Raw genomic sequence first — 22489 nt, 5'->3', positions numbered from 1 at the left:
GTAACAGAATCAGGAGCCTCCGCAGCCTCCGTAGCAGCTGGCAACGGCTCCAGCGAAACCAACTGGAACTCCTTTCCCACATCGAATGCACCTAGGCGTGCTAAGTCAACATGAGGCGGGACCGTCGTCGCCACCTTGGGGTCAAAAACAATGGGCGTATCAACCGGCAACTTGCCCACCGCCTTGAATAGCGTCTCCTTAAAATCATGCAACGGCGACACCTTATACGAGACCTTCACTGTGCCCAGAAACTGCCCATTATCCTTTGGCCGCCGCCTCAGCAGAACTGCCGTGCGCAAGAAAGCAGGCACGCCACTCTCCTGCGACTCATTCTCCAGCATCACCCACCGCACCGCATTAGGCCTGGTATGCCCGGGGCCCACCATCGCCATACTCCCCGACAGCTGAATCGCATCCGTCCTATTCATGGCATCGCCACGCTCCCAGTAGACCCTCGGCCCCACGGCAACAACCCCCCCAAACGTAAAGTTCACACTGAAATCCACCCCGTCCTTCTCCACCACCTTATGCGTCGTCCGGTGATACCACGCCGTGCCCTCGGGCGCAACAGCAAGCACCTCCGGGTCCCAGTACTGGCGCCCGACCCCCTTCTCCCTCAAACGCCGCGCCTCCGGCTCCGCATCCCGACGACTCCCATGCGCCGCGAACGACACCTCCAGCGTGACCTCGCGGAACCGCCGGTCGAGCCGCAGCCGCTCGGTGCTCCACGCGAAGACGACCAGCGTCAACGGCGTGGCCGGCGTTTTGCTGCCGGGGGGAGCGGGGGCGTCGAAGCCGTGCGCGACAAGGGGCATGCGGCCCTTGACGGCCATGCGCGCGGCCGAGCCGGTGCGGTCGATGCCTGTGGTCCATTCGCGGTGGGGGATGGGCTGGCCGTTCTCGTCGCGCTCGTTGTCGAGCCGGAATTGCGCGTCTTCGAGGTTGGCGTCGCTGAGTGGGATTTCGAACTCGCGGACCATGTTGGTGGAGGTTTCGTGCAGTCTGTTTGTTTGGAGGTGGTGGGAGGGTGGGGTGTGTGGTTGTGTGTACGATGTGGGTTTCGAACTGGGGGAGTTGGGGGCTCAGCAGCAGCAGCACGATGGCCGAGAGGGGAGAGGGGAGGGGGAAAATCGAACGCCAGGCGTCATGGCGAGGCTCTGGGACTTTGACTGCGGCTCGCCGTGGTTTGGAGGGGCGGGTCAAGTCGTGTAACCCATCTCTCTCAAGTTGAACCCCTTCCCGTCCAATGATAGGTGCACGTACGAGCTTTATCGATTTTGCCTGCTTTCCAATGGCTGTTGCAAGGGACTCGGCATCTCGGGGAGGTATCTTATTTGGTATGGTGCAGGTAGGGAATGTCCAAGATGTCCAACTACCCAAAGATCCTAATAGGCACCCCCTGAATCATGAAAGGACCTGCAAGGCATCTAACCCATTCCGATTTTAAACACCTTCTCTCAGAACAGTCCAAGGCTGGCAAACACTTGTAAAGACATAACATGAACGGTGGGTATTGTGTGGGATTTTAACTGCATGGCTGACTGCGAAAACTAGACCGCCGTGTCACCGAGAATAGGTAACTTTATTGAGGAAAGATTTGGGCTTTGGCGGCTGCGTATTGGCCGCTTCATAAAAGTCTCTGCATTTATTGTTGCCGCAGGTGAAAAAGGGACGCTTCTCTCCATTCTCCAAAGGCGAGGGGGAACAATTCGCTTTCATGAGGGGAGAGCCAAGAAAGCTGAAGTCACACTTGGTTCTCCTCAACAAGCTGAGGAAGCTGAAGTTTACCTACCTAGGTACTTGTGAAAATCATGAATATTGACATGGTTGGCCCGAAATGGAACCTACCTCGAAGATTATTAGACGCATTACAAAGCATTTCAAGGTATCAAGAAGTCGAAACACCCAAATAACGTCTAATCCCATTAATTTACAACAATGCCAGCTTCTCCGCACCGGTGGCACCAAACCCATACCGACTTGGATTTTACCATTACTGCCATGGACCTTAGCTTACCCAGAAACGGTCATTGTGGTAATTCTATAAGAAATCCAGTACAGATAACTTGGTAGGTATGTGTTTGGCAACGACGACATGGTAAGCACGGGTGAGCCAGCCATGCGGTATTCCAGCCCTGCCACCGGCGCACTCGTGCTCGTGCTCGTGCTCGTTCTGGGCCCCATCCTGCGATGCCCCCAAAACGCGGTGGGCCAGATGGTGCTGGGGAACTCAGCTGGGCTTGGGATTCTGAACCTGATTCCAAATCTTTCCGCTAGGTTACACCCGGAGTCCCGGACCATGAGTCAACGGCCCATCCTTTGGGATTCACGGGTTTTGAAACCAATCACGCTCGGGCTTGCTGACAGGACTCAAGCGAATCCGAGTCCGCGAATTCCCGACTGAGCCGCCACTGAAATGGCCGGAATGAACCGACCTACTTCGGAAGATAAATAACGAGTGCATTTCTCTCACAAATGTCAGCAGGGAGGAATATCCTTGCATATTTGAATTCCAATCCTCAAGTCTGACACTGCATATCGCCCGGGCCCCCTCTGACGTCTGGTGCTTACCCATTTAGGTTTGTTTTTCCTCATCAACAACACACATTGAACGCAATGGCTTCTCAAGATAATACGCCAACCCAGGCTGCACAGCCCAAGATCACACTTTACTGGTCAGTGTTCACGGTGTTGACTAAAATCAACCAATCCTGGACACTAACATGGCCCATTCAGGCTCAATGAATCTCGAGCACAACGCATCGCCTGGCTGCTCGAGGAACTCAACCTCGAGTACGATATCAAGGTCTTCTACCGTAATGAAGACATGCAAGCTCCCCCTGAGCTTGAAAAGCTTCACCCCTTAGGGAAGTCGCCAGTCCTCAGCATCAAGCTGCCAGACCCCACGGATCCAACCAAGGAAAAGCAAATCATCCTTGCCGAGAGCGGCGCAATCGCAACATATCTAACGGAGAATTTTGGACGCGCGACATCCCTTTCCCCCAAGAAATACCTCGACGCGCATGAGGGCCAGCCTGGGGCCGAGACAGAGGCGTGGATGCGCTACCAATACTTCCTGCACTACCCCGAGGGCAGTCTGATGCCGCCTATCTTAGTGTCGCTCATATTGTTGAGTAAGTGAGACCAGTTTTCCAGCCGAGTAGTCGTGACTTGCTAAAAATGGCGCGCGGTAGTCCTTAAAGGGCCCAAGATCCCCTTCTTCATCCGCCCCATCACATCCAGCGTCGTCGACAAGTTGTTTGAAGCTTTTGTCATCCCAGAAATGGTCAAACACCTTGGTTTCCTTGAGTCGCGGCTGGAATCGTCTCCCGGAAACGGGCAGTATCTATGCGGCTCGCACCTGACGACTGCCGACATCCTCCTGGCCTTCCCGCTACAACTGGCACTGGACGCGCGCGACGTGGGCAAGGGTGAGGGGACAATGAAGGATAAGTTCCCGAAGCTATGGGCATATCTGAAACGCCTTGAGGAGGAGCCCGGGTTCAAGCGGGCTGAGGCCAAGACCGCAGAGTTTGAAAAGAAGACATCGGGAAAAAAGAACTAGATGGAAATCCGGCTAGATACCCTGTGGAATTCCCGATGCTTGTATGATAATATCCCCCACATGTGTTGAGCCGCTAAGGCTTGTACTACCTATTGTTACACAAAAATAATCCTGCTCATGCAACTATCACCCCAATCTCTTTTACCTCTTCACCGGCGTGAGGCGCAAGAAAAGCTCCGTCTTCTTCCAGATGGTGTATACCTTGGCCTCCTTCAGCCAGTTCTTGCTCCGCTCCGAGAGCTCCATGTCAAACTCAAACACCATGCGCGCAATGACGACTCTCATTTCGGCATATGCGAGGCTAGCCGGGTTAGCAAGATCTCAGTTTACGGGGAAGGGGGGTGGATGAGAGATGCAACTCACTTCCTCCCGACGCAGTTCCTCGGACCAACACTAAAGGTCTGCATGGCGTCGAGCCGGTCACCATCGATATCCTTCTCGTCCCGCTCCTTAGCTTCGCCAAGGTCGGCATCGATTTTGTTCAGCCACCGCTCGGGGCGGAAGGCGAAGGGGTCGCGCCAGTGCTGGGAGCTGTGGTTGATGGCGTACTGCTGGATCTCGACGATGGTCTAGCATTCATATGTCAGCATCGCACCGCTCTGCCAAGTTCCAAATCGCTGCTGCTCGCTTACGTTCTCGTGAACCCATTCGCCCGCGATCATCTCGCCTCCCTCGTGCACATCACGCGGGAGGTTGCTGACAGCCGGGGGGTAGCGGCGGAGCCCCTCGTTCAGACAGGCTAGGAGGTAAGGCAGCCGGGAAACCGAAGCGATGGTGATCTCATCGGCGCTCTTGAATGCGGACCGCACTTCCTTGTTCAGCTTCTCCAGGGCCTCGGGGTTCTGCAAGAGGTGGAAGGTGACGCCTGCCATCAGACTGGCTGTCGTCTCGGACCCGGCGGCGGCGATAAGGGTGGCGTTGGATTGCAGGCGTTGCAGATCGAGGTTCTATCAAATCCCTGGTCAGCCCAACATCTCTCTCTCTTGGCCAGACCGCGAAGGCAAGGCCTAGTCAAAGCAGGTAAGACACGGGGTTACTCACCCATTCCTCCCGTTTGCTCATCAACCCCTCGAACAGGTCATTCCGCTCCTGGTCCATTTCCAGCCGATGCCGCAGCTTCTTCTCCATCATAATCATCATCTTCTTGAACGAGTCCCAAGCAGCCCACTTGACCAACTTGTTCAGCGTCCACTTAAACCCAGGGACATATCCCATGCCAGCATACTTCATGGCCACAAAAGTCGCCGCCTCCGAAACCGACCCCGTCACCATATCCACAAACGGATGCGTCGTCTCATCCTTAAGACACCCAAACGACTCCGCAAACACCAAATCCCCAATCACATCAAACGTGGTCCAGTTATACCACTTGACCATATCCACCTCCTCGCCCATCTCCGTCTTCCGCCTCAACCCCCCCATCAACTGATCCACATACTTCATAATAATCGGTTCATGCTCCCTCATCGAGCGGTCACTAAACCCGGCCGCCACGGCCCTCCTCAACCTGGAATGCTCCTCGCGATCCGCATCCAAAATATTCGGCGCATCCATCCCATCCCGGTCAATGAGCTGCTTCCGATAGAACATATCACTCTTGCCATTCTCCCTTAGCGCGATATGGTCCCCCGCCCGGTGCCCGAAAATATCCTTCCACGCGCGCGGGTCGGTGTAGGACAGGTGGCGCGGGCCGATGCGCACCACGGGGCCGTACTTCTCGTGCAGCGCGTGCACCTGCAGGGGGCCGCTGCCGGAGGCGATGCGCAGGGCGTGGGGGATGGGCAGGGCGCGGGAGAGGAGGGGGCCTGGGTACCGGCGTAGGGGGTGTAGGAAGAGGTTGTAGAGGGCGAGGAGGAGGAGATAGGCTGTTGTCTGGGGGGTGGGGGGTGGGGGTTAGTTGGGGGTTGCGTTGAGGGGTTGTGATGGGGGCGTGGTTGGTGGGCTTCATGTTGGGGTTGGGTTAGGGGAGGAGATGGGAGGTGGTGTGAGGGAGGCGGTGTGAGGGAGGTGGTGTGAGGGAGGTGGTGAGGGAGGTATTGAGCGTGGGGGCGTGGGGGGAGGAGGGGGGCGACTGGAGTGGATGGACCTACGAGAACTGGGACGGCGACGAGGAGGATCCGGAGGACCTGGGGGAGGTTCTGGACGGCTGTGTCGAGCAACATGGCGGGCGGTGTTACTGCAGAGACTCGGGCTTTGCAAAAGTGGTTGTCAATGGTGCTTCGCGTCGCAGAAGCGGACGACTGCTGAAGATAACCTAGAAAAAGGACGGTTAAGAGGTGGGTGGTTGTGCGTTTTATAACGAATGGTGCACGCAGTGCAACGGGTAGTAACCCTATACGCCACGCGGCCACCGTCGTACCATATTATGTACAATGTTGCATTCATATAAAGTGCCGGGATCCTTGGAAACACCGAGAGCCCGCCATGGCTCGAATGGGTAGTTTGTCAAGAACTCGAAACTGGGGGCTGAGGTTCGAGGATACAAGGCCCCCCTCCCCCTACCTCCCGCAACAGGAGGGCTCGGGTGGACCACGGAGACTTTCGCCAATGCCGGCTGGGATGTTTCTAGGCGCAATGTAACCAGACTGCTTAACCGCTGGAGGGCTGAGCAGGGTTTAACATTGACGATAGGTAGGCAGACGCTGTTCGTTGTGGGAAGACCCCGTTGATTCATCGGTTGATTCTTGGCTCCAGAGGCTGCCTTGGCTTCAACAAGGTGGTGGACTAATGCAGGCTTCACGCAACTAAGTTTCCGGTATTCGACCAGAGCTTCCCCGATCCCCCCCCCCCCCCGTGCCCCCCCTGTCTTTCCCATGCTCCCCAACACAGCCTTGAGAAGTCAGAGGTGCGGCACAACTCGGTTACAAAAGGAAAAACTCCCCGCCCTTAATGTAACCAGGGGGTCCAGGCAACTGGCCGTCATCTGATGGATCGAGAGAATCCTTAACTCTCAGTGGCGTTGCTCAGAATGAGTCGAATGACCTCATCGCGTTGGCACCCACTACGTCAACCCCTGGGGCCGGGTGGCTGCCGGGATGCGAGATGACCCGCCCTCCCGCTGCCCGAGCTTTCAGTGGCTTTTTTCTCCCAAAGGGTCCCGATGAGGGAATTCCATTTGGCATCGGTTGGAAAGAGTTATGGTGCAGCGCTGGCCGGCCGGCTGTGCCAGGAAGTCGCCGGTACTATATCTCCCTCCCTTTATCCGTGCCTCATTCCTTTACCAGTTACCTTGCTCAGATTCGTCCGTTGTGTTTACTTGGTGTTACTAGCGCTTACAAAAGTAGGGGGCCACGTCGGGTAACAGGGGAGCTGTCATCTTGTTTAACCAATAATTAGCCAGGTTACGTAGTCTTGCAACGGCAGACATGCTCCCCTGGCGCTCGAAGGGAGCATAATCCATGTAGTTATACATCACGACATAGTTATTCCACCTTCGTCATTTCGTTGTCCGCCTTCATCCTTCCATCGAACGTCGTCTCGCCATCCATGCATAATCGGAACGATGAAACACGTCAGGCAAACAGATGGTATTCGATTGACGCTGCTCGCCTACTAATATACTACTACCGCTTGAGCGAGTCATTCCTTGCATCCGCCCCCTAGAGCACCCGGAGACGCGTGGCCCCCGCCCGCATCGGGAGCTGTTGTGGTGAAACCGACTATCCCCTCAAGCCACTTCAATGCGGCCAGAATACCTGCCTTCTTTCCGTCGGCCTCGATGTCACGGTAATTCTCCGCGCTGTAGCCGGCCTCAGACAGTATGGATAATCTTTGAGAGTTTTGCTCTTTGATAAGGTTGTTGATTCTTTTGTCGATGGCCGTGAGCTGCTTGACTGCCCTGTCCCTTCTGATCCGGCTAACTTCCAAATCGTTACTCGTCAGGGACGCGTTGCTCCTTGCCCGGTGCTCTTCATCCCGGGCGTACCACCACAAGGCGTACTCCTCCAACGCCTGGCACGACGCAAAACAGGGCAAGGAGCCAACGGCGGCGGCATACTCCTCTCCGGAGACAAATTCGTATGCTACCGGTACCGGGGGTGGGACCCTGAATTGGGCCAGCACATCAAGACTAACCACCCTGGCTGCTTCCATCGTTCTCACTGCCTCCCCGTGATTGCTCTGAGCCGTTACTACCGCGTTGTTAAGCTGCAGCACGTGCCGTCGCAGCCTCCTTCTATAGTTCTGGAGCACATCCATCTGGTTTGCAATCATTGTGTCGTATTTATAGCGGTTCAGCGGGTTGCGTATCATCTCGTAGGTATGCTAGACCTATAAAAGAAAGACACCTAATAGTGAGTATTATGTGCTTGTCGACAAGAAGTGGGAGGGAGGGAATAGGTATGCTTAATGCTCATGCACCTTCCAAACAGACGCATCTGCATCTGGCGGAGGACGACCCGCGACCATTCTTGAAGGGTCCTCCAGAAACCATTCGTAGTAATTTGTGAAGATGCTTGGGTGGCTTGCGGTAGGGGCTACTCCTATAGTTGCGTAGGCGTTATCGGTTGGATGGTGATCTTTAATGCCTTGAACTTTTGACGGAGTCATGGTCGCGTATATCTGATAACCGTTGCTAGAGATATTCCGAAACGAACTGCGACTAGCGATGACAGGCACTGAAGGAGGGTTGAATCTTCGATAATGAAATCAAGAGAGAAAAGAAAGGTTGTATTAACGGGTTGAAAATGCGCAAGGGAAAGAACTTGAGATGCTGCTAGCCACGGTAGAGAGGCTTGTTGACTCGAGTAGGAGCACTGGGCGATGCAATGCCATATGAGGGGCCAGCAAAAAAATGGAAGTAATAAACAGGACACAAGGAAGCCACATTGCCGAGGTTACCTAGACCTGGCTTTATAATATCAAGAATACCGGAAGCTACTACCCGCTGCCCAACGTATTCAGGAACTTCCATCACCCGTTCAATACCGCCGCCCACTCTTGCCGCGCCAGCGACTCCTCCACAGTCAGCATGGGGCAGTCGATCCCAGCCTAGGTAGAAGTGAGACAACCCGAGTCAGCAAAAGACACAAACACAGAGGCTGCATGTAGGGGAAGAGGACTAACTTTGCGTAGATCTTCGGCCTTCAGCACGTCCATCCCACCGTCGTAACCCGGCTCCGAGCTGTACTCAAACATCAAGCCCACCTCGATGCCGAGATCACGGTCGGGCACCTGTTTCACCATCTCGTCGAAGCTGATCTCCCGGTAGCGGATGGTGGCACCCGTGACCCTGGCCCAGACCTGTGCAAACTCGGACCAGCTGAGGTACTCGCCGGCCATGTAGTGCTTGCCCGGGGGCATCTGGTGCACGGCGTAGACAAAGTTGCCCGTGTCGGCGTTGACATCCAGGTGCGGGATGGGCTTGTCTGCGTTGCAGGGGAAGCACATCTCAAAGGTGCCGTCGTCGAGCTAAGCAGTTGCAGCAGTCCCAATCAGCAACTATTCATTCTCATTCGGTTGGGGACTGACCTTTTTGAAATACGCCCCCGGCAAGATACGGTGGCTCGTCGTGAAGAAGCCCGTCTGGATGCAAGACAACTTGGCCGCTAGTTGGGGATGCGTCGCCGCAACGTAGTCCGGAAAGATATCGGCCTTTGCGTCGTAGTGGTACAAGTCCTTGAATTTGCCGTTGCTGCACCTGGCGGCATGGCTCAGCGTCGACGCCAGGAGGCCGTTCTCTTCCAGTGAATCTACCACCGTCGCCGCGGCGTCGGCAATGTTCTTCCCCTGCTGATACTCCACATCATAGGCATACCGTCTGCAGGTAATGCCGAGTTCCTGTGCCTTGGCCCGGCCGCCGGGTCGGAAGAAGGGCTCCCAGTAGTTGGTGACGCTGAAGATGATGTTGGCGCCTGCGAAAGCCGTCTTGAGAGAGTCGACGTCGTCGAGGTCGGCGCGCACCACCTCGACACCGAGTGCCGCCAGTTCTTTGGCTGCCGCCGATGACGGGTCGCGCGTCAAACCACGGACTGCATACCGAGAATCTTGGAGAAAGCGCCGGGCTACAGAGCCGCCCTGGTTGCCCGTCGCCCCCACCACCACCACAAGTTTCTTGGTGTTGCTGGCGCTGGTGGCGGTGGTGTTGCCGTTGGTGTTGTGGAATGGTGACGCCATGGTTCTGGATTTGCCCTCTGTAAGACGACGCAAGTTGTGCTTGCTCCAGTTAAACTACACGAGCTGAAACATAGATGCATGTAACCACCGGCCCGAGTCCTACACACAGTACGTGCTACGAGGAGATAAGCACACAGGTGGGAAAGCGCACCTCGGCCATCATCTCGTCCCATGAGCTGGCACAACCAGCCCCACTCCCACGAGGAAGCCCCTCATTTTCCTCCTTGATGGGTTCTTGCCCCAGTCTAGGTTTGGACGTTCCAATACCCTCAGACCCCTGCTTTCTGTTCTTAAGATAGGGGCTAGGGTCGGATCTCTCGGGCCCGGAACACGTTTCTCATTCGGGCATGGCGGGTGCGACAGTACGACGGTGGGACGACATGGACTCGGGATAGCTCGGCGGGATTCGGATTGTTCTGGCCTAGCGAACCCAGTATTGGTTAAGATGGAGACCCAGAGGCTTGGTTTGGCCACCCCGGTCCCCAGGCCCATATCAACCGGGTCCATCCCACTTCTCATCCCTGGAAGCACACGACGTCAACAGATCTCGGCCAGGAACCGGGGGGTGGACAATCAAAAAACCATGGCATCATCCCCCAACTCTAACGATCCCACGACGAGCGAACCTCAAGCCCGTCGGGGGACGACGTCGCCAGGACTGGAGTCAGGGGTGGCACAGGGACATGAACATGGTCACCCGGAAGAGGAACAACAACAAGACGTTATTCCCGTACCATTACAAGTCGACGTAGGTTAACCCTCCCAGCACAAGACAGCCCGACCAAAAGCAGAACCCACGAACCCCTTCCCCCAAGAACCGGCCCTATCATGAAACGATCCCGCTAAACAAAACCCCCTCCACCCCCTCCCACAGCACGACATCGACGACGATGACAACTCAGACGGCGACTCGGCCTACGGCTCTCTAGCCGGGTCGAGCCGCACCGGCTCCATAACCTCCTCCATCACCAGTTACGTCTACGAGAACGGGCGGCGCTACCACGCCTACCGATCCGGCCAATACGTCCTACCCAACGACGACGCCGAGCAGGAGCGCCTCGACCTGCAGCACCACATCTGGCGGCTCCTCCTGCAGGGCGCCCTCTACACCGCCCCCCTCCACATCCCCCAACCAGGCGAACGCACCACCACCGCCACCACCACCACCACCAGCAGCGGCAGTACCAGCGGGTCCGACTTCCGGATCCTCGACCTCGGCTGCGGCACGGGGATCTGGGCGATCGACATGGCGGACCAGTTCCCGCGGGCGTCGGTGTTTGGGGTGGACCTGTCACCAATCCAGCCCGAGTGGGTGCCGGGCAACTGCCGGTTCCACGTGGACGACTACGAGGACGAGTGGACCTACCGCGACGACGAGGCCTTCGATTACATCCACGGCCGGGCGCTGTCGGGGACGGTGGCGAATGATGGCTGGCCGGATTTCTATCGCCAGGTGCGGCAGAACTTGAAGCCCGGGGGTTGGTGTGAGATGCAGGAGTATGATGCGTGGATTTTTAGTGATGATGATAGTTATGAGAGGGCGCCGTGGACGAGGGAGTGGGTGGAGAAGTTGGATGGGGCGAGTACCATGTTTGGGAAGACGATTAACGTGGCGAGGAAGCATAAGCAGTGGATGATTGATGCCGGGTTTGAGGATGTGGTGGAGAAGACGATCCGGGTGAGTCCAGTTTTGGCGTCACCTTTGTTTCAACGAGGAGTGTCCTGCGTACAGATCAACCGACTGACTGCTTGACTGTGTTCACAGATTCCTATCGGGCCCTGGGCCAAGGATCCAGCGCTCAAGGAACTCGGCCGCTTCGAGCAGCTTCACATGCAAATGTCGGTTGCCTCACATACCCCGGCCCTCTTTACCAGAGTGTGGTCCTACACAGAACCGCAGGTTCAGTTGTTGATCGAAGGCGTTAAACGCGAGTTTCGGAGCAAGGACCTGAGGTTGATCACATGCTATCGCTTTATTATAGGGAGAAGCCCCGGTCCCCCTCCCCCAATTCAGTGAAGAGGAATGCGACAAAGAGCCCTGGGCCCCTGAACGCCACGAGGTGACTGGCAGGATAAGACATGGGACTAATGTTATTTAATGACCCATCTTCTGGGGGTGTATGTGCAGCTCGGTGTCATGCCTTAGTAAAGTAAATGCCATCCCATCGTTTCCCATGAACTTCAGGAATCGCCCAAAGCCTTCCAGTTGCAAACCCCCGCCACCGTCCAACCTTTGGTTCGGTTGCCCCGACACTCATTGACCCAGGTATCTCCATCGACTTTCATGAGAACATTATCAGGTTTGGCGTCTTGCCAGAGAATGCCGGCCAGGTGCAGAACACGCAATTTATTCTTTGTTGATTGGGCCCACCGTTTCTTCTCAACATTAGACATGGTATGCCCGAGAAAAACGTGAGGGGATCATCTGATTTCTTACCGGGATATAATAGCAAGCCCATAAGCTGGCCCCTCGCGTTCCGGACGACTCCGTGGAGGCGGCAGGTTGGTACATCAAATCTGAAGTCACCCCGGGCAATTTGTTCGTGCGTCTTGACTTGCCACTTCACATTTTCGTCATCTGGGTTTATGCTCTCTCTGAAATAGAGATCTTGCTGGCCGATACGGACCCGTTCTGGCGACCAGTTGAAGGGTTGGTCCTCTTTTTTGACAATGACTGCCACCTCGTCGGGGGTGTAAGACGGGAAGGCGGTGGTCCAAGGGTTCTCAGGGCTCGCGGCGGGGGGGAGATGCTCATCCATTTCCACACGCTTGACTCTCCCTGGACCTAGGAGGTCGTTGATCGCGTGGAGACGACACTCCAAATAATTTGTGGCGACTAAGAAGTGACCGAGGGTGAGCTTTTCAATCTCGAGTGGTCGTAGAGTAGGCAAGGCTTTGCTGAAAGCATCGACACATGCGAATACAACCCAATCGAAGCAAGTGGAAAGTGGTACGTGTTTGAGCCAAGTACTATCACCGTTGTACTTGGCACGAAGAACCGCGTGACTCTGTCGAAACTTCCAGGTTTGTTTGGGCGAATTGCAAAAGTCTGATAGTGATACCAAGACTTTGAGGATAGCCATGTTGAGTTGAACCTCAATACTGAACCATTGGTCGTTGTCGTCGTCGTCAGAGATTGCGAAGCTATGCATATGATACCGTGGGATTGTTATGATCATGGTTATGAGTAAGGTGGAACTAAGAACAATTGATTTGAGTTTATGTCTTCCGGCCGCGCCGCCAGCGTCGTACCGCGATAATTGGAAACGAAAGTTTTGGATGAAACGATGTTGAAAAGGAAAGAATGGGCGAGTGAGAGAAAGTCGCGAGCATTGGGCAGGAGCAGCCTCATTAAAAAGGAGCGGAGTCGCGTACATATACGTCATAGATTACTAGCACGAGCATAGGATATCGAAAGGTAATGAATTATCAACCGAAACATCTACAATCTAACATATCCCATGAGCACCGCCATCATGGGCTATATGCTACGGGTGTCGGCCGCCGTGGGGATTTCTCATTCGCTTCAAGTAAGGTAGGTAGGTATGTAGCACCTTCAACATCTTGCTGGCCTGCTGCTGTTGTTTAGTATTTGGCTAGTTATTAGCTACCTTACCTGGGTCGATGAAGTCATTTCTCTCGGCTCATTTTTACTGCCAGGGAGCTGCCAGTGAGATGGCACATGGATGGATAGCCGTCAGATCAGATGCGCCAGATTTGGATGGCCTGTGCTCGATTTCAGCAATTGCACTCAGTGCACGGGCCAATGTGCTTCGTTCGGCCCAATGCGTGCGATATGCCGCCATCTAAATTTTGATGGAGCCGCGACCTCCAGACCCGACTTGCCCCTCCAACCACAAACCCAACCATGCCCCCCAGATTACCACTTGCGCAGGCGGCGCGATGCTGCACTGCAGCGATTGAGGCCTCTGCGAGACCAACGAGCTTGGTCTCCCTCTTTGCCGCCCTCTCCGTGCAGACACGAAGCGCATCCATCCTCGCCAGCATCTCCGATAACAAGGGCGCCTACAACAAGCGCATTCGGAAGGGTCGCGGTCCCTCGTCCGGCTACGGAAAGACGTCTGGTCGTGGTCACAAGGGTACGGGTCAACGTGGTAAACTAAACCCGTGGTTCCAGGGTGGTCAAACCGCCCTGATTTTCAGCCATGGCAAGATGGGCTTCGTGAACCAGTACGTTTAGCCTGTCCCCTCCATAGAAAACAGTCTACTTACACATTGATATAGCCGTGCGCCTGTAATGATGGAGCTGAACCTCGACCGACTCCAGGCCTGGATCGATGCCGGCCGCCTCGACCCAGAGAAACCCATCACCCCCCGCGAAATCATTAGATCGGGCGTTATCGGTAGCTCGATAAAGGATGGGATAAAGCTACTCGCTCGCGGCGGAGAGACGCTAAAGACGCCAATTGATATCATGGTATCCCGGGCGTCTGCCTCTGCTATCAAGGCGGTCGAGGATGCCGGCGGCAAGATCACGACGAGGTTCTACACGAAAGATTCGCTCAAGCGGTTGGTCAACGGACACAGTGTCAGTACGGACAAGCCGCTACCTGTTGGGCCGGAGCACGTCGAGGCTGTGTTGGAGAAGGCGAGGACGACCAAGAAGCACTACTTCCGCTTGCCCGACCCGACAGGTCGTGAGGATATCGAGTATTACCGGGACCCGGCCCACAGGGGATACTTGAGCCATACGCTGCAGCCGGGAGAGTCTCCCAGTTTGTACTTCAAGGTCCCGGGAAAGACGGCCATCACGAGCAAGCCCAAGTCTAAGGAGAAGGCCGCCGAGCAGGCAGCGAGGTTGTTCTAAATTTCAGGGCACACCTTGTTCTCCGTTTTTGACCTGCACTGCATCTTACTCTGGTGGTCATGGAACTGGGACAGTGACGGGGGCCAGTTTGAGCGTGGCACTAGAGCAGATGAGAAAGCCGGTGACGCTCAAGGAGTGGAAGACAGCAATGTACAAACAAATCGCACTGTAACTATTAAGTCTCCCAGCTTAGAGTTGTGCTCGGTCGGTCGGTCCCTGGCTCGTTCCTGCATGGGGATGGGGGCCCGAGCGCTTCTTCTCCAATTGCAAGCTACCCCTGTCTGTTGGGGTTTGGAGCCGTTCCATCTTCTGACTCCAGCCCCCTTCGCCTGCCTTCCCGCGCGCTGACGACATCTCCGACGACTCCCAAGTTTGAAGCGTTTGGTTGCTTGGTCTCGTTCTTGCGTTGATAAACTGTTGGACTGTTTTTCGTCCATCCTCCCATCCCCTTTGTCTTCGCTATTGTCTGTTCTGCGCCTTGCACGACCCGACGTGCGCATCGTCGCAACACCCCTCCGCACCGGAACCCTTGGATAGCCGCCCGCTGCCGCAACCCCCGCTGTGTCGCGCGAAACGGCACATCGCGGCGATCGTTCTAGCACAAGACTTATCGCCCCAACCAAACTCCCAAAGCCCAATCGCCAATTGATAATGGACGACAACATGTCCCTCTTCGGCAGCTCGCCGTCAGATGAGTCGCCCGACCTGCGATCGAGCAACTTCCCCAATAGCAGATCCTCACTGTTTGACCACGAGCCGCCAATGACCAAGTCCACCACTTCAGCCTTGTTCGCCGACGACGATCCCGGTTCCGACTCGCCATGGGACATGCCGCCGCCCCGTAGACAGCAAACCCGCGCCGACGTTATTCGCCGCCTTCTCCCCTCTTCCGACGTGCCCGATACCTACATTGTGGTCTTTGACAAGGTTGTCGCCGAGGATGGCAGCGAAGGGCGCATCACCGCGGGGGGAGTTGCGAGGACCCTGGCCGCCGCAAAGCTCGGCGCCGACGCCCAAGCGCGAATAATGGCCATCGTTGCGCAGGGCGGCAGCGGCGACGAAGTGTCTCTGGACAGGAATCAATTCAATGTGCTGCTCGCCCTGATTGGCCTCGCGCAAGAAGGCGAAGGAGTTAGTCTCGATGGGGTAGACGAGCGACGCCGGGGTGAGTAAACACACACATCTATTCCCCGCTCTCATCCATATTTTATCTCGAGTTCCATGCGCCTGCGCTCATTGCACGAGCCACCTTACCGGAACCACCTGCAAGCTCCCTCGTCCGCTTCAAGATCCGGCCGTGCATCCGAATGCTCGAGTGGGCCCTGGTTTGTAGGTGTTACCTTATCGGCGCTAACCTGGCTGCGCCAATCCCCAGATCTTCCCCAGCCAACACTTCACGGCCTCATCGAGAATAGACCGGCCCTACCACACATCGAGGAACTGGCCGCGAAGCCACCGCAACGAACCGCGACACCTCCGAGAGCCCCCGAGCCCGCCTCTCCGGCACGGCACCGCAGCGCCAGAAACCCATCCATGGACTACCCCGAAGACCCGTGGAATAGCCCCGACCTGCACAGGAACCACAGCCACGGCCCCGAGCTGCCGCGACCGAATGGCCACGACAGGTCTGCATCGGCTGGCCCTTTGAACGGGGGTGGTTTTGGAACCAGCCCCCAGGCAACGTTGCCGCGCCGGACCACGTCCACCTTTACAACCAGCGTCCCTCCGTCAGGTGCTGGCTCGGTTACGGAAGCGCCTACTGCGTGGGGGTATCTCGACCCCAACCCACCGGCCGCCGCCGAGTTCAACGCGCCGCCGTCCAATCCCACGGCTCCGTTTGGCGGCATCCCCCCTAGCGCAATCGCCCAGGAGGCGACCGGCGTCCAGCCCCCCACGCCAGCCATCAACAGAACCATCGGCGGAGGTCGGAACGGCGCGGCTGTGGAAGAGCACGTCCTGGTGACATTAATGCCTGAGAAGGAGGGCGTGTTCTTTTTCCAGCACCACAACTACGAGGTAACCAGTTCGAGGAGGGGAAGCAAGGTCGTTCGCCGGTACAGCGATTTTGTGTGGCTGCTGGACTGCCTGCACAAACGGTACCCCTTCCGGGTGCTGCCATTGTTGCCGCCGAAGAGGGTTGCTGGTGGGTTCACTCCTATCCTAGTATGCGTAATCTCCTTCCTCTAACAAGTCCCAGTCAACGGCAACCACCTATCCAACGATGGGGCCTTCATAGAAAAAAGGCGCCGCGGCCTGGCAAGGTTCCTCAACACGCTCGTCCGACATCCCGTGCTTGGCCAGGAACAACTCGTCATCATGTTCCTCACGGTCCCAACTGTAAGTGGATTCAATCCAAGCTCGACGCGCGGATAGCGGCTGACAACTTGCATCTCCAGGAACTCGCCGTCTGGCGCAAGCAAGCGACCATCTCGGTGCAAGACGAATTCGCCGGCCGGCCCCTCCCTCCCGGTCTCGAAGACTCCCTGCCGCCGACGCTCGAAGAGCTCTTCGCGCGCACCCGCGCCGGCGTGAAGCGCAGCGCCGAGCTGTACATCACCGTGTGCAACCTCATGGACCGGCTGGTCAAGCGGTCCGAGGGCGTGGCGGCGGACCACGCGCGCGTGGCGCTCTCGCTCGTGTCGCTGACGGAGGCGAGCGCCGACACCTACGCGACCGACACCAACGACGTGCCGCTGCTCAACGACGGCCTGCAGGCCATGAGCCGCCACCTGCGCACCGCGCAGAGCCTGATCGAGGACGAGGCGCGCGCCTGGGAGGGCGGCGTGCTCGAGGACCTCAAGCGCCAGCGCGACGCCCTCGTCAGCCTGCGCGACCTCTTTGACCGCCGCGAGCGCCTCGACAAGGATAATATCCCCTCCCTCGAGAAGCGTATTGCGTCGAACGAGGCGAAGCTGTCGGCGTTGCGGGCGAAACCCGAGGGCTTGGTGAAGCCGGGGGAGGTGGAGAAGGTCGTGGAGGCGATTATCAAGGTAGGACCGGAGCAACTCCTTACGTCTTCCACGCACTACTGCCGCGCCTTTACGTATTAATACTAACAACGGTAACCACAAAAACAGGACAAGGAGTCGATCGTCAACCAGCACAACCGGTCTGTCTTCGTCCAGGAGTGCGTGCGAGATGAGCTGAGCTACTTCCAGCACACCCAGTACAACGTCTCGCGGTGGAACCAGGACTGGGCCCAGGAGCGGGTCAAGTACTCGGAGCTGTTGGCCGACAACTGGCGCCGCCTGCTGGACGGCCTCGAGGGGATGCCGCTCGGTGATTAGCTTGAGGAGGGCCTTTCCGAAACAGGCCTTTGAAGGAGGGGGTTGGGGTTGGTGGCGAGGGTTGATGCGGCGGCAGCATGTTTCTTCTTGATACGGACGCTATTGTATCATCATTGGCGGCGTTTCTTCTCCTTCTTCCATTCAAATTGTCCTGTACATAGGAGTGGATACCTTTGGCAGCTGGATGTTTGAGATTGCGATACCCTGGGTAATAGTCAAGCCGTTCGCTTTGAGATCTAGACCCATCAGTAGACCGTCCTATGTTTTGGTTTTTGCTAAGCTTTTCGAGATGTAATAAAATCGTGCAAGCCCAAAACAAAACACCAACTGGACGACTTTCCCGCCAGCGATGCCAAGCCTGCATCTCGGTGTCCAGCTCTGGCCCACGCCCCCAGGCCCGTCTCCAGATGGCTGCTGCAACCCCCGCCATGACATTGTTCAGCCTCGCGCCTGCATAGCTTTCTCCAGCTCTAGAACATTCTGGTTGGTCCAGAGGACGAGCCCGACTGATATCCATCCTCCCCCCAAACATTAAAAAGGACCCGACGGTCGACGACTCCGACGCGAGGCTGGCGTCCTCATCTCGCGTCATTTAGCCTCGCCCCGCTCCAACCCAACCTGACAGCCCCGCGCAGAGAGAGGAGCACCTGGCCCGCCACCCATCGCGTGTCCCGCAACCCGATTCGACCGCAACCAACACCGACTTCTTCTTCTGCCCAAGAAAACCAGCCTTGGCAGGAAACCTAAAGTCCTAAAGTCCAAACCACGACCTAATCTTGCGAGTCACAAGAACCGCCCGCGAACCGGCTCGGACCGCTCCGACTGAACCTATTCTATTCTCTGCTTACCTACCTTATCGTTAACGACGCCGTCCCGCGGTTGTTTAGCCCTACGAAGTACCGTCATTCGAAGGATCCCGTCAAAATGCCGGCGACCTCGACGAGGCGAACCCAAGCCGCCGAGCAGTTCGTAGCGGTAACAAAAGCGAACAGGGACAGCGCGCAAGCAGTGGGTGATCTCTCGCTTTTTATTTTCATTTTCTTGTCCCCCTTTTTCTTTTGCTGCCCCGCGCAGTGCTCCCGAATACCACTACCGTCGCGCTCTCTCGCACCGCATGGCCGATGGGGTGCTCTTTCGGCCCGATACCGATGGGCCTGCGATCCTTGCCTTGCATGACACACGCTGACTGTTGGACGAAATGCGACAGTACCTGAGGAACAATAATTACAACCTGGATGCCGCGTTGAACCAGTAAGTTGGTATTTTCCCGCTCGTTCTCCTACCCTTTCGTAGCCTCCGCCCTCGACAGAGTGGCAGAGTTCCCTCTTCTCCCCCACACCCCGAGTGGGCCGGCGGCGGCTGAGACGGGGTGTCTCCGGCCGAGCCATCTCCGGGGCGTCTGTGTCCCGCACAACCCTGTGCAAGGGCCGCGGTGGAAGCGTTCTGGAAGATGAGATCGGCATTACGACACCATGTCTCATATAGCACGTCGTGGCCAGAGCCAGACATCCCTTGCTTCTCTCGGTTGCCTTTTCGTCTCCTTCAACGCGGTTCTCCTGTTGCCGGAAAGTCGGGTTCTTTCCTCCATTGTCTTTCAAACAGCCTCCTAGTGGAACTAGATTGCCCCATCTTGTTTATCCGCACCTTCCCGCTGAACCCATTGTTCATTTCATCTCATTATACTCGGGACATCGTTCTTTCCATTTCTGTTTTATTTTGCTGTTCAATATTATTTTTACTTGGCACATGACTGCACTGGATGCAGCGTCTGTTCCGGCGAACAACATGATGCGCCGCTTCTTCAATTCTTGTTTCAATAAAAGGCCAGAGTCAACGCCACCCCACCTCCAAGGGTCGACCGAGACGGACAGCAGTGACGCAACGCTAGTGCCTCCTCCACATTCATCATCACCACATTCCTCCGGGCTCACAATACGAGACCGTATGAAAGCCACGGGCAGGGGAAAAGGAAAGGCGGCATCAGAAGCACAGTCGCCTGCCACCAAGTCACCCACAATGCCAAAATCTGCAAAGGAGAAGAAGGCCGCCAAGTCGACCAAAGACAAACCCTACTCAAGGGCGGCAAGGTCCGACCCCACGTCACGTCGCTTAATGTCTACTCTCACAAAGCTGTTTCGTCGTTTACGCTTCAAGTCGGGCCGGGAAGCTGACAACAGTGCTCCTTGCAGATATTATAACGACAATCAGAATCATGGCGGCAGCAGTAATAAGGCGGACACAACAGTGAGAGCGCAGCTGAACAAGTTTTTCGATGATCTCATTCCAGGTAAGCCCCGCCACATCCAACCTCGACACCACGACCAGAAAACTCACCATCCACTAGAGGAGGAGAAGGCGCGGAGCTCAGAACCGATTTCCGAGATCGGCGCCGAGCAGTCCATGGCCTACCTCGAGCGCCTCGAGGTCAACATGGCCAACTACGAGCTCTTCGTAGTGCTCGAGATCGTCAAGGCCGAGTCCATCGGCACCATCACGCGGTCGGGCTTCGTCGACGGCTGGGCGCGCGTCATCGCCGAGACCAGCAGTCACGCTAACAGCAGCATGCGGGTCACGCCCGACTGGGACGGCCAACAGCAGTACGTGCGCGGCCGCGTCGCCCAGGCCATGGCCGACGACGACTACTTCAAGACCCTCTACGACTTCGCCTTCCAGGTCGGCCGCGAGCCGCCGCAGAAGGCCGTCGGCATGGCCGTCGCCGTCAGCTTCTGGGAAGGCCTGTACGAGCCCCACAGCAACCCGTGGCGGTCGGCGCACGTCAACTGGCTGGAGCAGTGGACGGCGTACCTGCGGGAGAAGTACGGCGTCGTCAAGACAAACGAGGACGGCGAGGAGGAGGTCGAGTACAAGCGGACGGTTAGCAAGGACCTCTGGACCCAGACCCGCCTCTTCGCCATCAAGACCATGAAGGACGAGACGTTGGGCTTCTGGTCCGAGGAGCAGGCCTGGCCGGGCATCATCGACGACTTTGTGTTGTGGTGCCGGGAGAAGGGCGTCGTGAAGGAGACGGAACCCGTGGACGTCATGGAGGCGGACTGAAGGCGGTAGGGTTTCTGGTGGTTTTCTGCGGCGTGCCTGTATCTAGACAGCCCGTAGCTGGCAGATAGATACTGCTGCTACGGCATGCATGGGGGATAGGAACAGGGGCGCGCCCCCTCTGCTTAAGGCGGGAGGCCGGGTCGCCCCGGGTGGCATTCAGATAATGTACCTGTACTCCCAGGCGTTTACTACAGCGAGGGTTTAGGGGCATGCATTGCATTGCATTGCTCGGCCGGCTTGCATACAGGACTAGAATTTAAGACTTGTACATGCAAATCTCTTGGCTCTCTTCTCCCTCGGCTTATGAGCGACAGGATGTTAGATCAGTCATGGTTGACTGACGTGCGGAATCAGTGGTTAACGACGCCCCATTGGCGGGGTTGTGGTCAGAGCGATACCACGTTACGTCAGGGGGCCCCGGGGCGAGGGTCACGCTCAACGGCGGAGAGCTGGTTCGACTGGTCGGCTGCGGTGCGTTTTTGTTGCTTTTTGATGGCCCCGAATCGGACCGGTGCGGCATTGCCACGCTGAGTAGGGCCGAGATCTCGTATTATTGGGCATGGTGTTGTTGATGCAACTTGGAGATGAGCCAGTCACTGCCAGTACCATGTTGTCAGTGCAGCTGCGGTGTGGTGTATGTCAGGTAGTTGTGGAAATGTCGTTATTTATGTCATGTATTTTACATCCCGCTGTACTCCTCCGTGCGAGAACCGAGTGGTCATGTCTCGTCTGCGCATGCCTATGATGTCTGGTACAGCATGTATCGTACAGTCCTTCGCCCGCCGCCCGGCACTTGTGGTGAGCTGCGGGTTGTGGCATGCAGCGCAACACACTACTGCCGTAGCCGTGGGAGCTGTCCGGCACTTGATATCGCCCGCCTTCCTTCCCTGACCGACAGTGCCCTCCGTGTAACCCCTCGCCGAGGCGGACCACGGCGTGAACAGTGCCTGCCGCGTGTTGGTCCGTCCGTTGCTCACGTCCGTCGTATCCCGCCCATCCCCTATCCCTTCCAACCACCACCCATATACACAACAACAACGCCCATCTCCAGCCTCCATCCCCATCCCGATCAACCCCAGAAACTCAACCAGCCCACTCACTCCAAATTCTTCCACTCCACCGCCCCAAACCGACTCAACGTCTCCAGCTTCCCATCCCCCAACTTCACCCCACCCGACCGAATCACCCGGGGATCGACGCGCAGGGTACGGGCCACGTCCTGGTGTGTGGCGACGCCGGCATCGTAGCGCAGCACGAAATAGTGGCCGCGCACGTGCCGGGTCTGGTTGAGCGAGACGGCGCGCGGCAGGTGGAAGACGCCCCAGTTGGCGACGTCGCGGATGACGCCGCCCTGGCGGAGGATCAGTTGGCCGGCGGTGAGGACGATTCTGGTGGGGGAGGGGGCGGGTGGTTAGTGGTTGAGTGGGTTATGGGGTGAGGGCGGGAGGGAGAAGGGATGGGGGAGGGGGCGGCTTACTCTTTTACTTCCTTGAGGTTGCCCGGGCGGACCTTGGTGCAGGAGGGGGAGTGTTAGCGGGGGGGTTCGATCTTCGCTTGTTCGTTGGGTGGGCGGGTACGCACAATGCCAATCATTTCGTACAGCATCTTGGTGGTGGGCGACGTCGGGCTGCCGTTGCC

At 57.0% G+C, this 22489-nt stretch overlaps 12 protein-coding genes across 12 annotated transcripts; 5 read left to right on the top strand and 7 right to left on the bottom strand.

Annotated features, from left to right (window-relative positions):
- Positions 1–258: 258 nt before the first annotated feature.
- F5144DRAFT_613276 (uncharacterized protein) lies at positions 259–1211 on the bottom strand (the record flags this gene model as incomplete). The annotated part of the gene is made up of 2 exons (XM_066791742.1): positions 349–1211; positions 259–286 (listed from the first exon to the last, which is right to left on the bottom strand). The coding sequence occupies exons 1-2, from the start codon at positions 978–980 to the stop codon at positions 259–261; spliced, it is 660 nt and encodes a 219-aa protein (XP_066640758.1). The 5' UTR covers positions 981–1211.
- Positions 1212–2510: 1299 nt separating this feature from the next.
- Positions 2511–3850, top strand: F5144DRAFT_271115 (glutathione S-transferase). The gene is made up of 3 exons (XM_066783617.1): positions 2511–2675; positions 2737–3134; positions 3195–3850. Exons 1-3 carry the CDS (start codon positions 2617–2619, stop codon positions 3563–3565), a joined length of 828 nt encoding a protein of 275 aa, XP_066640757.1. The 5' UTR covers positions 2511–2616; the 3' UTR covers positions 3566–3850.
- On the bottom strand, positions 3543–5812 carry F5144DRAFT_270948 (cytochrome P450). The gene is made up of 5 exons (XM_066783616.1): positions 5656–5812; positions 4607–5437; positions 4198–4512; positions 3929–4134; positions 3543–3866 (listed from the first exon to the last, which is right to left on the bottom strand). Exons 1-5 carry the CDS (start codon positions 5725–5727, stop codon positions 3707–3709), a joined length of 1584 nt encoding a protein of 527 aa, XP_066640756.1. The 5' UTR covers positions 5728–5812; the 3' UTR covers positions 3543–3706.
- Positions 5813–7028: 1216 nt separating this feature from the next.
- On the bottom strand, positions 7029–7994 carry F5144DRAFT_270945 (uncharacterized protein). The gene has a single exon (XM_066783615.1). It carries the CDS (start codon positions 7814–7816, stop codon positions 7145–7147), a length of 672 nt encoding a protein of 223 aa, XP_066640755.1. The 5' UTR covers positions 7817–7994; the 3' UTR covers positions 7029–7144.
- A 235-nt stretch (positions 7995–8229) lies between these two features.
- Positions 8230–9758, bottom strand: F5144DRAFT_270942 (uncharacterized protein). The gene is made up of 3 exons (XM_066783614.1): positions 9035–9758; positions 8630–8974; positions 8230–8554 (listed from the first exon to the last, which is right to left on the bottom strand). Exons 1-3 carry the CDS (start codon positions 9677–9679, stop codon positions 8477–8479), a joined length of 1068 nt encoding a protein of 355 aa, XP_066640754.1. The 5' UTR covers positions 9680–9758; the 3' UTR covers positions 8230–8476.
- A 504-nt stretch (positions 9759–10262) lies between these two features.
- F5144DRAFT_593609 (S-adenosyl-L-methionine-dependent methyltransferase) lies at positions 10263–11696 on the top strand (the record flags this gene model as incomplete). The annotated part of the gene is made up of 3 exons (XM_066790478.1): positions 10263–10427; positions 10554–11357; positions 11445–11696. The coding sequence occupies 3 exons, from the start codon at positions 10263–10265 to the stop codon at positions 11694–11696; spliced, it is 1221 nt and encodes a 406-aa protein (XP_066640753.1).
- A 164-nt stretch (positions 11697–11860) lies between these two features.
- On the bottom strand, positions 11861–12858 carry F5144DRAFT_593608 (uncharacterized protein; the record flags this gene model as incomplete). Its single annotated transcript, XM_066790477.1, has 2 exons — positions 11861–11988; positions 12117–12858. 2 exons carry the CDS (start codon positions 12856–12858, stop codon positions 11861–11863), a joined length of 870 nt encoding a protein of 289 aa, XP_066640752.1.
- Positions 12859–13396: 538 nt separating this feature from the next.
- Positions 13397–14643, top strand: F5144DRAFT_270665 (mitochondrial 54S ribosomal protein uL15m). Its single transcript, XM_066783612.1, has 2 exons — positions 13397–13870; positions 13925–14643. The coding sequence occupies exons 1-2, from the start codon at positions 13548–13550 to the stop codon at positions 14505–14507; spliced, it is 906 nt and encodes a 301-aa protein (XP_066640751.1). The 5' UTR covers positions 13397–13547; the 3' UTR covers positions 14508–14643.
- Positions 14644–15170: 527 nt separating this feature from the next.
- On the top strand, positions 15171–17794 carry F5144DRAFT_548828 (uncharacterized protein; the record flags this gene model as incomplete). Its single annotated transcript, XM_066787544.1, has 6 exons — positions 15171–15672; positions 15753–15836; positions 15883–16650; positions 16705–16844; positions 16904–17497; positions 17585–17794. 6 exons carry the CDS (start codon positions 15171–15173, stop codon positions 17792–17794), a joined length of 2298 nt encoding a protein of 765 aa, XP_066640750.1.
- A 1033-nt stretch (positions 17795–18827) lies between these two features.
- F5144DRAFT_593605 (uncharacterized protein) lies at positions 18828–19462 on the bottom strand (the record flags this gene model as incomplete). The annotated part of the gene is made up of 3 exons (XM_066790476.1): positions 18828–18976; positions 19132–19331; positions 19395–19462. 3 exons carry the CDS (start codon positions 19460–19462, stop codon positions 18828–18830), a joined length of 417 nt encoding a protein of 138 aa, XP_066640749.1.
- Positions 19463–19810: 348 nt separating this feature from the next.
- F5144DRAFT_651655 (Cullin binding-domain-containing protein) lies at positions 19811–21166 on the top strand (the record flags this gene model as incomplete). The annotated part of the gene is made up of 2 exons (XM_066793036.1): positions 19811–20081; positions 20139–21166. The coding sequence occupies 2 exons, from the start codon at positions 19811–19813 to the stop codon at positions 20849–20851; spliced, it is 984 nt and encodes a 327-aa protein (XP_066640748.1). The 3' UTR covers positions 20852–21166.
- Positions 21167–21947: 781 nt separating this feature from the next.
- Positions 21948–22456, bottom strand: F5144DRAFT_603634 (mitochondrial 37S ribosomal protein bS6m; the record flags this gene model as incomplete). Its single annotated transcript, XM_066791295.1, has 3 exons — positions 21948–22239; positions 22329–22360; positions 22433–22456. 3 exons carry the CDS (start codon positions 22454–22456, stop codon positions 21948–21950), a joined length of 348 nt encoding a protein of 115 aa, XP_066640747.1.
- Positions 22457–22489: the final 33 nt, after the last annotated feature.

This window comes from Chaetomium tenue, assembly GCF_020726465.1.
Source record: "Chaetomium tenue strain MPI-SDFR-AT-0079 chromosome Unknown F5144scaffold_5, whole genome shotgun sequence".
Classification (NCBI taxonomy): domain Eukaryota; kingdom Fungi; phylum Ascomycota; class Sordariomycetes; order Sordariales; family Chaetomiaceae; genus Chaetomium; species Chaetomium tenue.
Note: the sequence above shows the minus strand (reverse complement) of the source record. Positions and strands in the feature narration are given on the sequence as shown.

Coding starts and splice junctions, on each gene's coding strand:
- F5144DRAFT_271115 (XM_066783617.1), top strand. CDS start 2,617: ATGGCTTCTCAAGATAATACGCCAACCCAGGCTGCACAGCCCAAGATC. Junction 2,676..2,736: donor CCCAAGATCACACTTTACTG/GTCAGTGTTCAC, acceptor TGGCCCATTCAG/GCTCAATGAATCTCGAGCAC. Junction 3,135..3,194: donor AGTGTCGCTCATATTGTTGA/GTAAGTGAGACC, acceptor GGCGCGCGGTAG/TCCTTAAAGGGCCCAAGATC.
- F5144DRAFT_270948 (XM_066783616.1), bottom strand. CDS start 5,727: ATGTTGCTCGACACAGCCGTCCAGAACCTCCCCCAGGTCCTCCGGATC. Junction 5,438..5,655: donor TCGTCGCCGTCCCAGTTCTC/GTAGGTCCATCC, acceptor CCCACCCCCCAG/ACAACAGCCTATCTCCTCCT. Junction 3,867..3,928: donor AGGAACTGCGTCGGGAGGAA/GTGAGTTGCATC, acceptor TAACCCGGCTAG/CCTCGCATATGCCGAAATGA.
- F5144DRAFT_270945 (XM_066783615.1), bottom strand. CDS start 7,816: ATGATACGCAACCCGCTGAACCGCTATAAATACGACACAATGATTGCA.
- F5144DRAFT_270942 (XM_066783614.1), bottom strand. CDS start 9,679: ATGGCGTCACCATTCCACAACACCAACGGCAACACCACCGCCACCAGC. Junction 8,975..9,034: donor CGGGGGCGTATTTCAAAAAG/GTCAGTCCCCAA, acceptor GCAACTGCTTAG/CTCGACGACGGCACCTTTGA. Junction 8,555..8,629: donor AGGCCGAAGATCTACGCAAA/GTTAGTCCTCTT, acceptor ACTTCTACCTAG/GCTGGGATCGACTGCCCCAT.
- F5144DRAFT_270665 (XM_066783612.1), top strand. CDS start 13,548: ATGCCCCCCAGATTACCACTTGCGCAGGCGGCGCGATGCTGCACTGCA. Junction 13,871..13,924: donor AAGATGGGCTTCGTGAACCA/GTACGTTTAGCC, acceptor ACATTGATATAG/CCGTGCGCCTGTAATGATGG.